This window comes from Oncorhynchus tshawytscha, linkage group LG06 (genome assembly GCF_018296145.1).
Source record: "Oncorhynchus tshawytscha isolate Ot180627B linkage group LG06, Otsh_v2.0, whole genome shotgun sequence".
NCBI lineage: Eukaryota > Metazoa > Chordata > Actinopteri > Salmoniformes > Salmonidae > Oncorhynchus > Oncorhynchus tshawytscha.
The window spans coordinates 62312019-62326858 of NC_056434.1; the positions used below are offsets into that span (position 1 = coordinate 62312019).

Below are 14840 nucleotides of genomic sequence, written 5' to 3' on the forward strand. Positions count from 1 at the left end.
TTGTTCTAAACCAACTTGCCTAGTTAATAAAATAAATAAAAAATGCCAAGAGTGTGGAAAGCTGTCATCAAGGCAAAGGGTGGCTTCTTTAAAGAATCTCAAATATAAAATATGTTTTTATCTGTTTAACACTTTTTTGGTTACTACATGATTCCATGTGTTATTTCACAATTATTCTAAATGTAGAAAATAGTAAAAACCCTGGAATGAGTAGGTGTGTCCAGACTTTTGACTGGTAATGTATATGTATATTTTGTGTATATTTTTATGTTCTATTGCGCAGGTCACACTTGAAAAAGAGCCTTACGTCTCAATATGTCTTCCCTGGTAAAATTAAGGTACAAAAAATACCAATATCCCTAAAAGCTAATATTCAATGCAGGCTCACAGGTCATTGAGGTAACTAGAGCCTTGGGTGAGCACTATGGTAACAGGTAATTGTTTACGTCGCCTCATTCTTCTTCAGCAGGATAGACACTATTTCCTCTTCTTTCTCTCCTCTATTGCTCCCCCCCCCCACTCTCCCAGCAATGCAGTCTCAGCTAGAGGACTCAACCAACACACAAACCAAACCCATTTATCACCATGGAAACCAAACAACTCCCTCTGTCTACCGCAAAGGCGAGAGAGAGAGAGCGGGCATCTTCAATAGGTACTTAAGACTCAAAAAGTGGCAAAAACAGGGAGGGTGAGTATGAGTACCGCTATAGTTTTCACTCTAATGCACCAGCAACCTACTACTTGGCACAGGCTCTCAGACTCTCTCCCTATAGTTGAGTTTTGAATATAAATAAATATATGACTGTCAAATGTTTAACATGTCAGTTTGCAAACCAGCCTTGCACAGTCACTGTGATTTGTTATCCTGCCAATGAACCAACAAGTCCTGTGAAATAAAATTTCCCCTGTGGCTTTGCCTTCATTTTCTAAGGTAATATTGATGACAAGTTGCTGAATAATTATCATAAAGGTGATAATGACCATGACGATGCCTATGATGATAAACACATGCTCCCTGGACAGACGTCAGTAGGTATCTTCTCCATCCCTACAGTGCCTTCAGAAATGATTCATACCCCTTGAATTAATCCACATTTTGTTGTGCTACAGTCTGAATTCAAAATGGATTAAATTGGGAGGGTTTTCTCACCCATCACCTCGAATGCATTTCAATTAACAGGTGTGCCTTGTAAAAAGTTAATTTGTGGAATTTCTTTCTGTCTTAATGCGTTTGAGCCAATCAGTTGTGTTGTGACAAGGTAGGGGTGGTATACAGAACATGGCCCTATTTGGTAAAAGACCAAGTCCATATTATGGCAAGAACAGCTCAAATAAGCAAAGAGAAACGACAGTCTATCAATACTTTAAGACATGAAGGTCAGTCAATATGGAACATTTCAAGAACTTTGAAGTGCAGTCGCAAAAACCATCAAGCGCTATGATGAAACTGGCTGTCTTGAGGACCGCCACAGGAAAGGAAGAACCAGAGTTACCTCTGCTGCAGAGGATAAGCTCATTAGAGTTAACTGCCCCTCAGATTGCAGCCCAAATAAATTATTCACAGAGTTCAAGTGATAGACACATCTCAACATCAACTGTTCAGGGGAGACTATGTGAATCAGGCCTTCATGGTCAAAGTTCTGCAAAGAAACCACTACTAAAGGACACCAATAATAAGAAGAGACTTGCTTGGGCCAAAAGCAAGGAAAGTGCACATTTTGAGATTTTTGATTCCAACCGCCGTGTCTTTGTGAGACGCAGAGTAGGGGAATGGATGATCGTGTGTGTGGTTCCAACCGTGAAGCATGGAGGAAAAGGTGTGAGGGTGCTTTGCTGGTGACACTGTTGTGATTTATTTAGAATTCAAGACACACTTAACCAGCATGGATACCACAGCATTCTGCGGCAATACGCCATCCCATCTTAGTGGGACTATCATGCACTTGTCCATCTTAGTGGGACTATCATTTGTTTATTAACAGGACAATGACCCAACACACCTTCAGGCTGTTTAAGGGCTATTTGACCAAGAAGAAGAGTGACAGAGTGCTGCATCAGATGACCTGGCCTCCACAATCACTCAACCTGAATCCAATAGTAATTGTTTGGGATGAGTTGGACCGCAGAGGGAAGGAAAAGAAGCCAACAAGTGCTCAGCATATGTGGGAACTCCTTCAAGACTGTTGGAAATGTATTCCAGGTGAAACTTGTTCAGAGAATGCCAAGAGTGTGCAAAGCTGCCATCAAGGCAAAGGGTGGTTACTTTAAAGAATCTAAAATATATTTTGATTAACACTTTTTTTGGTTACTACATGATCCATATGTGTTATTTCATAGTTTTGATGTCTCCCCTATTAATCTACAATGTAGAATATAGTAAAAATAAAGAAAGACCCTTGAATGAGTAGGTGTGTCCAAACGTTTGACTGGTACTGTAAGTAATCACACCCCTTTGCTATGACACTTCAAATTGAGCTCGGGTGCATCCAACTTCCTACAATCATCCTTGAGATGTCACTTGATTGGAGTCCACCTCTGGCCAATTCAATATTTTGGAAACGATTTAGAAAGAAACACAGCTGTCTATATAAGGTCCCACAGTCACTTTTCACTTCGTCACTGTGGGGTGTACTTCCTGAAGGCACTGTAGCTCCCTGCTTATAGCTATTTGCTAAGCAGCAGACAGCTCGTTGAGCGCCACCTCTACCGCACTAATACGGGTCTCTAAATTGAATAGGTCCCATTTCGGAAATGTGTTTGTTTTAAAAGAATATCCTCGGCTCCTAGCAATCTAGGGTATTTATCCGAATCAATTCCAAATGATGTGAGTCAAATTATTCAAACTAAAAGTTGTTCCCTGACGCCAGAGAGTGACTCAAGTTCAAAATGTGATTTCTTGACAAGAATTAGTGTAAGAGAAGCACTAGCTACTGAAGAGCCAAACTGTATACATTCTCAGGCAGTGACAGTAATATTACAATATAGGGCTTGGAGTGTGAGGAATGTAATCTCGCTACATACTGTATGGTTCTTTTGATAAATGATCCGATAACTCTCCCAAGTGAAACCCATGGTAATCATGCTTTTAGAGAAGAAAAAAAAACAGACACACACAACTAAGGTTTATACAGAATCCACCAAATGTGACTTGCTTACAATATTCCTTTCTTTCAAGTAACCTACTAAACCACAAGCCCAATGATCGTTCTCTCTGTAGCTGACAGCGTTTCAGAAACAGTACATTACAGAAAGGTTAAGACAGAAAGGTACACATCCACAGCCTATAAAAACAGAGAAGCAGGACACCAGGGCTTGGATTTAGTGAGAATGAGGATTTAATAAGTACTGGCAGGAGAGCCGGCCAATGCTATTGTGTACAGATTCCGACAAGCATCTCTAGGCCACACAAAGCATACAGTATAGTAGGGAGAGAAATGAAATAAGAAAGCATAGAATTGTGCACTGAACCAGTCCTTGACCTACAAAAAAAAAGATTCACAACAAGCACGATCAGCTACATACAATTCAAATACACACGAAGATGCACGATTAGACACGGAGGCATGCATACTCACGTGTGCACACACTCACGAGCACACACACACACAGAGGGGCGGGGGGATTGCTCTTACTTTAGCATGGGCTGTTTGGTGTTGGCAGACGGGTCACCGTCCTGGGGCTGCAGGGGCTTTTTGGTCACCTGCTTGTAAATGTTCCGGGCCATCACACCCAGCCACAGCATGGTGGAGAGGGACGAGTAGTGTAGCACCATGCCAACCTGCACCAGGGGACACAGACAGACATGGGTCACTCGCTGTATGTATCTTCGCGTGGTGTCCCGCTCTCGTCTTCACATTCTTCATGTCCCTCTCACGTCCACTTCTTCACACCCAGTTGACTCAGAGTTATTTTCCAGACACAACAAGCATGTCGTCAAAGTCGCTACTCACAACGTCACTAACATTTTCCTCCAAAGATCAATTGCAGCGGGGGCGGAAGACTGTGACCTGTTCATTAGTGCACGCAAGCGCGTGCGCACATGTACGCGCACACACACGCACACACACGCACGCACCCACATCCGCCATCAATAACATCAGAGGACTCAGGACAGTAACCTTGAGCCGTCAACAATAAACCACAATATAAATGTCAGTCACGTCTACAATGCAAACAGACACTGCATCCCATCCTCTCTTGTTCTAATATTCCTGAATTATGCTTGAATGGGAATCTGCCATTGTTTTAAGGCTTTAACAGGAGACACAAAAGCAGCTAGGAGGGAGAAAGAGAGCAAGAATAGAAGAAAGAGAATTAGAAATGCATTGTGTCCTCTTTCCACAAACACACTCCTCAGTTCGCTCAGAGGGCCCAAAACTAAGAGGCATCCAATCAAATAACTCGCTCCAGTCTGCTAGGCTTAACCAACTCTACAGGGACTGAAGGAACCATACGGGGGTCAGACATGACACTGATTTGAAATAACCTTGAGACTGGTTAACGGTGGAAGAACCTCCCAGTGAGTAGGTGGTGGTCTGTGATTCAACCAATCAATGATTGCACTCTGTGAAAAGGGTTCTACATACAACCCAAAAGGGTTCTACCTGGAACCAAAAAGGGTTCTCCTATGGAGACAGCTGAATAACCCTTTTAGGTTCTAGATAGCACCTTTTTTTTCTAAGAGTGTAGCTATAACCCACATCCTTTGGACTGAAAGGAACGCTGGCTGACTGGACAAACAACCACTGATGTAGGATGGAATGGAACCCAAGTAAAAAGGTCTTCAGGGGGTGAGTTGTATTGCCACACACTGAACTAGTCCTTGACCTCAAGAAGATATGAACAGCACATTCACGACAAGGAATATCAGCTACAGAAAACTCAAAAGGGATCAAATCCATCTCTCGTACACACACACACACACACACACACACACACACACACACACACACACACAAAATGATGTGTTTTAATCAGTTATTTTGTGACATGTGAATATATAACTGGATAACATTCAGATCATATATAAATAGGTACGTTTAATGGTTCACTATATTTATTTTTATGAAATTCACTGAGTAGGATGGTCCTCCCCTTCCCCCTATGTGGAGCCTCCACTGACACACACACACACACACACACACACACACACACACACACACACACACACACACACACACACACACACACACACACACACACACACACATAGAGTAGACCGATGCACACAGCGTGGAATGGTCAGGGGAGGGAGGGAGAGTGACCCAGTATAACTTTGCAGTAGTATAGTCTTTAGCTATTGTATGTCACTGTCACAAGGAGTGGTATGAAAGTGTGGTATGTTTGAATCACAGAGGAATGATTGGGTCTGTCAGTGTGGAGTATAATTGAGTGAGTCTGGGTTAGGGTCAGTGTTACTGTCGCAGTGTGGCTTATAAGTAAGAGATCACTAACATTAGAGAATGCAAAGTGACAGTGAGGAGTGGGTTGGAGGAAAGAAACGAGAGAGGAGAAGGAGATGTGGAGGGAGAGAGAGAGAGAGAGATGGGGGAGGTTTGCAGAGGAAGGGGGTTTGCGAGTGCTTGAAGTGCCGAGAGAGGCTGCCAGAGACGGTTCCAGAGCTCCTTGAAGTTTGCCTGTCAGAGGGGGTGGTGTGTAACAGCTCCCCTGGGGTGGTGGCACCATGCTGGGCCTGAGCGGGATCCATCTGCAGGCAGGGTGGAGGGTGGAGGGACGGAGGAGGGTGGAGAGGTGTTTGTGATCACACATATCCTTACTACCAGCTCCTCTAGCAATCAGCCATGTAATCATCCCAGACACTGTCCCCACTGCTGGGAACAGGGGAACAGCCTCAAACCCATTGAGAGGAGGGGAGACAAACCGGGCCCAAATAATCCCACAGCAGTGCCGAGTTACCCATTAAAAATGCAGTGCTTCAACATTAGGCAACGTGATTCAATCAGATCAATAGCCAGTGGTAAGGAGCACCGGAGACACTGTGCAGAACACACCTGCGGCGATAATGACATTGGGAGAGGGGTAATATCCACACAAGATGTCCTTTGCTTTACAGGCATCTCTCAAACTGTGGCATCTCGGCAAGATGTCTGCATGTCACTCAGAGCACACGTTGCCAATGCATCCATGTGGACGGAAAAATCTGACGGGGAATATGCTAATTGGGCCTTAATCATGTGCCATTACGCAGCGGGGGAGCAGGTGGGTCGATAGGGGGGTGGAGTTTCATGCCGCGACACCGGCTGAACTGTGTCACACAATGTAGTTGTCGACGCTTGCTTGACGGGCGCGGCATGAACCAGAGGCGCCTAGCCTAGCTAGCTGTCTCTCTGTCCGAGCCAAGCCTCCTGACAGGCAGCCAAGGCATGCCAGGCACTGTTGGCTTCCATGAGCTACAGTGAGCTACGGTGATCGATGTGTTTGGCTCCACACTGAGGTGGACTCATTGTGTTTTAGAACAAGAAGATGTCTAAACTGTTGGTGACAGGAGGGCGAGGCAGCAGCCCCGGGGGTCCCGGGTTCACTGACGGACTTGGTTCTGACCAGAAAAGAATAGAGGGTGAGTTTGAAGCCTTCGAAACCGCAACTGAAAAGGTAGAACGAGAGAAAAGCTGGCTAAATGCTCCACACGCTGAGGAGAGATCGCAGATGACAAGATGGCGTGTTCAAACGGATGTATCAAACTCTCGTTAAAACCTACAGAGTCATCTGGCCGTCAATCTCTCAAAATGTAGCCATGTGCCTGGTCTTCATACTCCTTATTTTGTCAAGACACGATTGAGTCTATCGCAAACGCTGACGTTTTAACTCCACATCAACCAGCATCCATTCTTTGTAACGTCTTCCTATCAATCTCCCCCAAAACAACAATGGGCATGCATACCCGAGTCTGGTTTTCTTACTCCTTATTTGGTCAAGACACGATTGAGTCTATCGCTAACCCTGAAATCAAAACTCCCCAACAACCATAATAACCCTTTCGCACAAGTATCAGTCAAGCCAAAGATTGACTAAGAGGTAAGCATCTCTATTCAAAAGCTGAAACCTCTCTTACCTGATGTCTCCAACCATCTGCTTTATCTTTAAGTAAGGACTCAGGATACACCTCAGGTCTTGACATGCACCACTAATTAGCCACCCCAATGCTATCCTTCCCCTCGCTGCCTCCAGGCTCGGCCCTAAAAACACTACGTATGGCAGGATCCTCTCACGTTGACACATCTCCCCGGATCTCTTCTATTTTCTAACATCTCAGAGCTAAGCGTTAATGCTCCCAGCAGGAAAGAAAGCACTCCTGTGACCCGTTAGCTAACCCACACCGTCATACAGGCCTCGTAACCAGCCACGTCCCGCAGCGCTTACTGGTGCCTGTGTCTCGCTCTCTCTCCACGTATCTCTCTCCCTCACTCGCTCTCTCTTTCTCTTTCCCTTTCTCTCGCTCTCTCTGTATTTTCTCATTCTCGTTCACAAGCCTCAGGCTAAGAGACGGAGGTGCCACCTACGGAGGAAGAGAGAGCCAAGCGGTAGGCAACATCAGTAACAGCAGCCATACTCCTACTCCCCTTGAGACGACGGCAAAACAACACCCTCATTAGGACAACAAACTGCCGGGTAAAAAGCCCCTGGGGGCCGGGTCGGGAAACCCCTGGAGGGACAGGCAACCTGGCTTTCGTCACAGGATATGTACTGCCAGCCAATATGTCAATAGGAAACGCACAGGAAGACAGGTAGCTAGATAAAGCATTCATTCATCTACTGTAGGGTAGGCAAATTAAGCTGGATGGACTGTACTGTACTGTCGAACACTGTGTAGGGAGAGAGAGAGAGAGAGGGGGGCGGGGGATATACGTACTGCACTGTGCACTCAGAGCACCTCAATAGACATTCATAATCATTTCCACCGGAGAGCTTTGAGAGGGCGGAAATGAAAAGGCAGTGCACTTACTGCTTGACAGATGATGGGGTATTTGATTCGATTGATGCCTCCGGCAAACACAGTGAAGGTCAGAGCCGTGTGGAAACAGAAGTTGAGGAGCATGTGCCATCCCTTCCGACTGATGCGGATTGTGCTGCCAAAAGAAAAACCCACACAGTCAGTCAAATAAATATGAATAGCACAGAGAATCAGGGGAATGGATTACAGATTGATGGAGAGGATGTTGAACATTTTAGAGTTTTCAAAATACCCACTTCAATCATGCAGGTCATTTATTAGGATATAAGGGGATGAGAAATATGGGGATGAGGTGAAAATCTGGTGAAATGCAATGTACATATACCCCTGAATTAATACACAGATTTTAAAGCACAGCCATGTCACGGAATTCATCGTTCAGATCATATACAGGGAAGAACAGAAAACAGATGGATGAGAAAATAGAAATAATGGGATGAGGTGAAAGTCACTCTCTGCCACATGGCCTCAAATTCCCAGAAGGCCTGGATTATTGAGTCATTGTTAGTTCTACACTTAAGACATGACTCTGCTGTCCAATTTTTGGGGGAATTTAGTCTTGTGTAATACATCCTATACATTCTTTTATACGGGATTAATCGTCCATTTTTGTTCACCGCAGTTATGTTACGTTACGTTAGTTATGTTCCAACATTCCCTCCACCGTGTGCCAACATCAGTTCTTTTTAAGTCTTGGTTCCAATAGTTGTCAGTTGGATAGGCTCTCTGCAAGGTTTCGTGTATCTTACCTGTCATATGGATGTCCTTTTCTGACTCAAATAGGAATTCCTTACGATTGCTCTGATGTCCAAAATATTTCAAATAGGCATTTCTTCATATCAAAGTTGCATGTGAAAATATACATTGGTACCTCCAGAACTGCTTTTTCAAATTCTGTCATGGAAATACGTTTATTTCCTATTACCAAGTAATCTATGCCTTTAGTTTTCCATGTGGACCAATTTATTGGTGGATTCTGAAAACATATCAGAGTATTGTTCATAGGTTTGTGTTTTAAGGGAGTGATAATTGGTTCTTGTAGAATACGTTTCGATGTCTTCCATATTTTTTTATAATGTTTTTAACTTTATCCTTTGAAAATAGACACGTAGACAGTTTCTGGGGATGAGCACGTGCAGCTTAAATGTGTACCCATTGTTTCTCTTTACGGCATTTAGCTATATCTCGTAAGTTAAAAGCCCATGATGGAACACTAGTCACTTTAATCATGTTTACGTACTGCTTTACTCATCCCATATGTATATACTGTATTCTATTCTACTGTATTTTAGTCAATGCCACTCTGACATTGCTCGATCTAATATTTATATATTTCTAGATTTGTGCGTATTGTTGTGAATCGTTTTTAGATACTACTGCACTGGTGGAGCTAGGATCACAAGCATTTCACTTCACCCGCAACAACATCTGTTAAATATGTGTATGGGACCAATAAAATTCGATTTGATTTGAAAATGTGATTTGATTTGATTTGGGTGGTGAGTCGATATAAGGTTAAACCCACCCTCAAACTCACAAAGTTGTAGAACCTTCCTTTTATTTGCCCATATAAAGTCTGTTATGACCAAGTATACTTTTTCAAAGAATGTCTTTGAGGGGGGTAATTAGTATTACCGAAGATAAATGTAAAACCTTTGGGAGCCATGCCATTCTGAAGAAAGAGAGAGAGAGAGAGAGACCCTTAGGCATGGCACTTAACCTATATTGCCACTCTGTGTCCAGCTGTTGGAAAAAACACTAAGAATATGTGGGTTAGCCAATCCGGATGCAGCATCCAGGTCAAATAATCTATCTATCCAGTATCCTAAATCAGCATTATCCTCATCATTTTCACCAGTGCCATTATACACCAGGGGGAAGACATGTATAGGAAAGCAACCTCTGTCCAGAGAAAGAGAGAGAGAGAGAGTGCAAGACTGAAAGAGAGTAAGAGAGACCACAGGAAGAGGGAGACCAGAGACCAGAGAGAGAGAGACCGGAGAGAGAATTAGTGAAAACAAGTGATAATGAGAGAGACATACAGACAGAGAGAGAGGGAGATGGAGAGAGAGAGCAGCAGTATTCTGTGAGGCATGTCTGAGTTAGTGTGCAGTGTTATGTGCCAAAGAGGGGAGGAAGAGCTTCTTTTTAGGTGCTAAACTACAACCAAGGAGGCTCCAGGAGATGGCCATAAATCACTGCAGCCTCTGCCTGCCTCCCAGTGCTTGTCATGGGCTTGGCTATGGGCTCTTATTGGGTCAAGTGCATTCACCTGGAACCCCTCCACTTCCTCGTTCCCCTGGGAGAGCATGTGGCTAAACTGACCTCTCACTTGTTCTCCTTGGCCCGAGGGGATATTCTCCAGGGTGAACTTGGGAGTCCAAATGGAATAAACCCTTGATAATAGGCTCACCAGCGTCACTATTCAGTCAATACACACTCCCTTTGTTTGAAATACACTAACCTTATAGGAGTCAGTGAAGCACTGAAATGACCTCTACAGTACACGTGTGGCAAAACTGACCCCTTACTTGTTCTCCTGGCCAAGGGGAGGGAACGTTCCCGAAGGGTGAACTTCGCCCCTGTGGAATTAGCACTTGTGTTAGCTCACCAGCTGAACTATTCAGTGGTGCTACACTAACTACACACTCCCCTTGCTCGGAATACACTAACTACACACTCCCCTTGCTTGGAATACACTAACTACACACTCCCCTTGCTTGGAATACACTAACTACACACTCCCCTTGCTTGGAATACACTAACTACACACTCCCCTTGCTTGGAAGACTAACGTTATGACAGTCAGTGAAGTTATTTCTACACATTTAGGACATTTTTCTGATTTGAGACCTGCGTTCACAACTCAAGACGTTCGCATAAATCGTTCACTGACATCAATGGGAGACTGGTGTGCATGGATCTCAATTCAGAATGTCGCCCTTAGAGCATTTCTACAGTAAGGAAGACACGGCTTGGCTATGTTGTTATGCCTTTGGACATGGAGGGAGGCGAGATGTTGTAGCGTTGTACTCCTGCTGCAGCTGTGATACGATGGCTCGTTCCCTCTGAGAACAGGGTGTCTCCCGACCACAGTCGTGGCGCCGACGACGACATCACTCCTCCCAGACTGCAGTTACCTTTCTTCGTCGTCCATCTACCCTTGTAGATGGGGTTATGTGACAACGTCATGAAAACGACGCGCACAGATAGCTACCAACAATGACAAGAAGCTGCCAATGTGGGGAATTGTTAAGTGGTTCGTTTAATCTTGTTCTTAATACCAATACCATCTTGTTTTGAGGTGTTTTGACTGATTTTATGTCAATGCTAATATGACTAGTTAACCAACAACTGTAACAATGTATTTGAGAGACAACGAGTGCTCATTGTACAAATGTGTTTATGTTTTTGCTAAACATTGGAGACGGAATGTAGTTTACATGTTGCCAACAGCATAAGCCAACCCCGTCTGTCGCCACATAGTTGCGCACACATCGGTTTCGTTTCTGAACAACCAATCCGTCTATAGCCCTCCATTTTGTCAATATCTCCTTTCCCTCTCTTTCACAGAGTGGCCTCATAATGATGCCAAACTTACATTTGCCCATAGATCTTTTGCGACCCATTACACCTATCTACTTCCCATCAGAACCAACGGCAGTATCAAAAAGGTCTCGTTTATTTCATCTGTCGTTTCAGAGACACGGAACAACTTTCTTTTTGGTCTTTTATTCTCAGCACAGTGGAGGTATAGAAGGAATGAATGCTTGTCACATTCGGTCGCTTACTCCATTGCTCGTGAGTGACTAACAAAGACTCGAAAGGGAAAATGAGGCCCGAACAAATAACAAGCTATCCATGGTTGCCTGGAGACCACACTGGATCATCAGTAGAGGACGACTAGACGAACGGACATATAGCACAGCCCTCAGGGATTCAAAGACCATACGGAGAGAGGTGACCGAGGTGGTCTGGCCATTATGGAGTAGGGGTAGTTTGACTCACGCACGCGCACACATCCCTCTAAACCGCACTGAGACACACACGGCGCGCACACATCAATCCTCCAGTTCAGGTGTCTGAGTCAGGCCCACAGCGGCTGACTCACAACCCAGGAGCATGACGGAGGAAAATGAAGAAAGGAAAAATCCCAAAAAGGAGAGGCGGTGTGTTGTGATGGATACATGACCTGGATGTGTGTGTGTTTTCACCAAGCGTGGTTAGTTAACTGAAGATGAGAACTCACTTCAAATCCTTTCAACACAGAACTAAACAAACAGACACACACATACTGTACACATGCACGCAGACAGACACATATCCCCTGCCCCCCCCCACACACAAGGGTTTTTACCTGTGGTGCACGATATAGGTGATGATGGAGGCGAAGAGGCAGAGTAACATAACGGCCGTGCAGGCATACACGACCGGGTGCAGAAACTCCCCAGGGTACGGGGGAAAGAAAGCACCTTCTTCAGATCCTATAGAGAAAGAGAGAGAGAGAGAGAGAGAGAGAGAGAGAGAGAGAGAGAGAGAGAGAGAGAGAGAGAGAGAGAGAGAGAGAGAGAGAGAGAGAGACATAAGTATATAAGATTTTGCAATTGTACTCAATGCTTTGAATTGAGAGAGAAATGGACATGGAGAAGAGAGACAACGAGACAGTGGGGGGGGAGAGAGTGGTGGAGGTGGGCAGAGAGAGAGGGGGGGGGGGTGAAGAGAGAAAGAGACCAGGGTCAGACACGACATATGGTATCGTATTTCACATACTATTCTGAAAAACAAACAATGTACTGAATGTGACAGTCTAAGCGCAAAGAAAACGAAGTGGACCTCATGTGTATGCTGTATCTGGGCAACCGAAAACAAAACACAGGCGCACAATGCTCATTACCACATGAACAATGGTCCACAACAACAACAAAAACGTTATGTCGTGCAAACCATTCTCCGAATTTCGCTCCCCGAGAATCAGCATCTCTCTCTCTCTCTCTCTCTCTCTCTCTCTCTCTCTCTCTCTCTCTCTCTCTCTCTCTCTCTCTCTCTCTCTCTCTCTCTCTCTCTCTCTCTCTCTCTCTCTCTCTCTCTCTCTGCATGCTGGGAGTGATTGGTGCATGCTGGGAATTTTTTGAGTGAAGGAGTGCGTGTGTTGTGGAGAGTTAGATATTCACAACTTTCTTTCGGTTTGCTATTTCTTGGTGGCATTGTTTTTGTTGATGCATGATTAAGGTTCTTATTTTTGTTGTGGTAGAATTAAGTATTTTGTTTTTCGTATCGAAATGACCCTGATTTTGGCGGGGATGGCAGCCCGAATGGGGATGCCGTCCCTGTCACTTCGGCATGGCTTTAGGTGTGTTACTGAAGCTGCTGTCACGGTGGAGGAGTTTCTGGTCGCCGTAGGAGAGAAGGTAGGCTATGAGAATATTGCGTATGCATCCCGGATGAATAAAGCTGTGGTGGTATTTCTTAAAGAAGAGTGTCTAGTTGATCAGATGGTTGAGCATGGTGTACTTCTTAAAGGAATGTTTATTCAAGTTACGCCGCTTTTTTCTCCGTCAACAAGGGTAACGATTTCAAATGTACCACCGTTTATTCCTAATGAGCTATTGGTGCGCGAGTTATTGCGCTTTGGGAAGTTCGCCAGTTCAATTAAGGTTGTCCCGTTGGGTTGCAAACACCCGGCGTTGAAACAGGTAATGTCATTTCGGCGACAGGTGTTTATGTTTTTGGACTCACCGGAGCAGACTTTAGAGTTATCGTTTAAAATCAAGTATGACAATAGATTGTATATGGCTTATGCTAGTACGGGTAGTCAACGGTGTTTTGAGTGTGGGGATGTTGGTCATAAGCGAAATGCTTGCCCGAAAAGGGAGAAGGCAGAGAGAGGGGCACAGGTGGTCATCGTAACGCCTGGGCCCGCTGATGTAGGGAGAGGTGAGCTGACAGCGGTAGAGCAGCCACAAGCACCTGTTGCTGAGGAACAAGTGATCCGTGTTGAGGGCACGGGGTTGCAACTTGTATTAGAAGGAAATGTTATGCTACAGAAAAGTATTGTTATAGAAGGTAAGGATGTATCTGAAGAGCCAGTTCCTCAGACTGTTGAGCAGGTGCCCAGTATGAGTGCTGGGGTAAAGGAGGGGGTTCATGTGGAGCTAGGCTCCCAGGGAGTGGAGGAGATGCCCACTACGAGTGCTGGGGTTCATGTAGAGCTAGGCTCCCAGGTAGTGGAGGAGTTGCCCACTACGAGTAATGAGGTACAGGGGGTTTTCATGTGGAGCTAGGCTCCCAGGTAGTGGAGGAGATGCCCACTACGAGTAATGAGGTACAGGAGGGTTTTCATGTGGAGCTAAGCTCCCAGGTAGTGGAGGAGATGCCCACTACGAGTGCTGGGGTTCATGTGGAGCTAGGCTCTCAGTTAGTGGAGAAGATGCCCACTATGAGTAGTGATGTTCAGGTGGGGCTAGTCTCCCAGATAGTGGAGGAGATGCCTGGTACGAGTGATGAGGTGCAAGTGGGGAGTGTTGAAAGGGATGTGGTAGAGGGGAGTCAGTTGTCTGTGTTCTCAGCTGAGGAGGATCAAGAGAAGGATATGGATATCTCTTTAGATATGACAGCTGCTGGTGAGGACTCAGTTTATGATCTAGAGGAGGTAAATTAGTTTCTGGATCAGACTTTTGGGAAATCTGTCAAATTGGCAGATTATTTTGATGTTGATAAGTTTGTGAGGTCAGCTGTGATGTTACAGAAGACGGTGGGGTTAGACCAGCTGAGTGAGAAGAAGCGGTTTCGCTTGAGGAAATTTATTACTGCTGTTGCAGCAGCAAAAGGTGGTGGGAAACGTGTTCAGGTTAAGAGAAGAAAAAAAAAT

General features: G+C 44.9%; 1 protein-coding gene across 1 annotated transcript in view; it reads right to left on the minus strand.

Moving 5' to 3' along the window:
• Window positions 1-3296: 3296 nt before the first annotated feature.
• The window catches only part of LOC112252843 (adhesion G protein-coupled receptor A3), a 238400-nt gene continuing 226856 nt past the window's right edge, over window positions 3297-14840 (minus strand). The window contains exons 15-18 of the mRNA XM_042323487.1: window positions 12330-12456; window positions 7964-8087; window positions 3633-3778; window positions 3297-3479 (exon numbers count right to left, since the gene is read on the minus strand). Of these exons, the coding sequence (XP_042179421.1) occupies window positions 8023-8087; window positions 12330-12456 (192 nt within the window). The 3' untranslated portion in view covers window positions 3297-3479; window positions 3633-3778; window positions 7964-8022. The remainder of the gene's footprint in view (window positions 3480-3632; window positions 3779-7963; window positions 8088-12329; window positions 12457-14840) is intronic.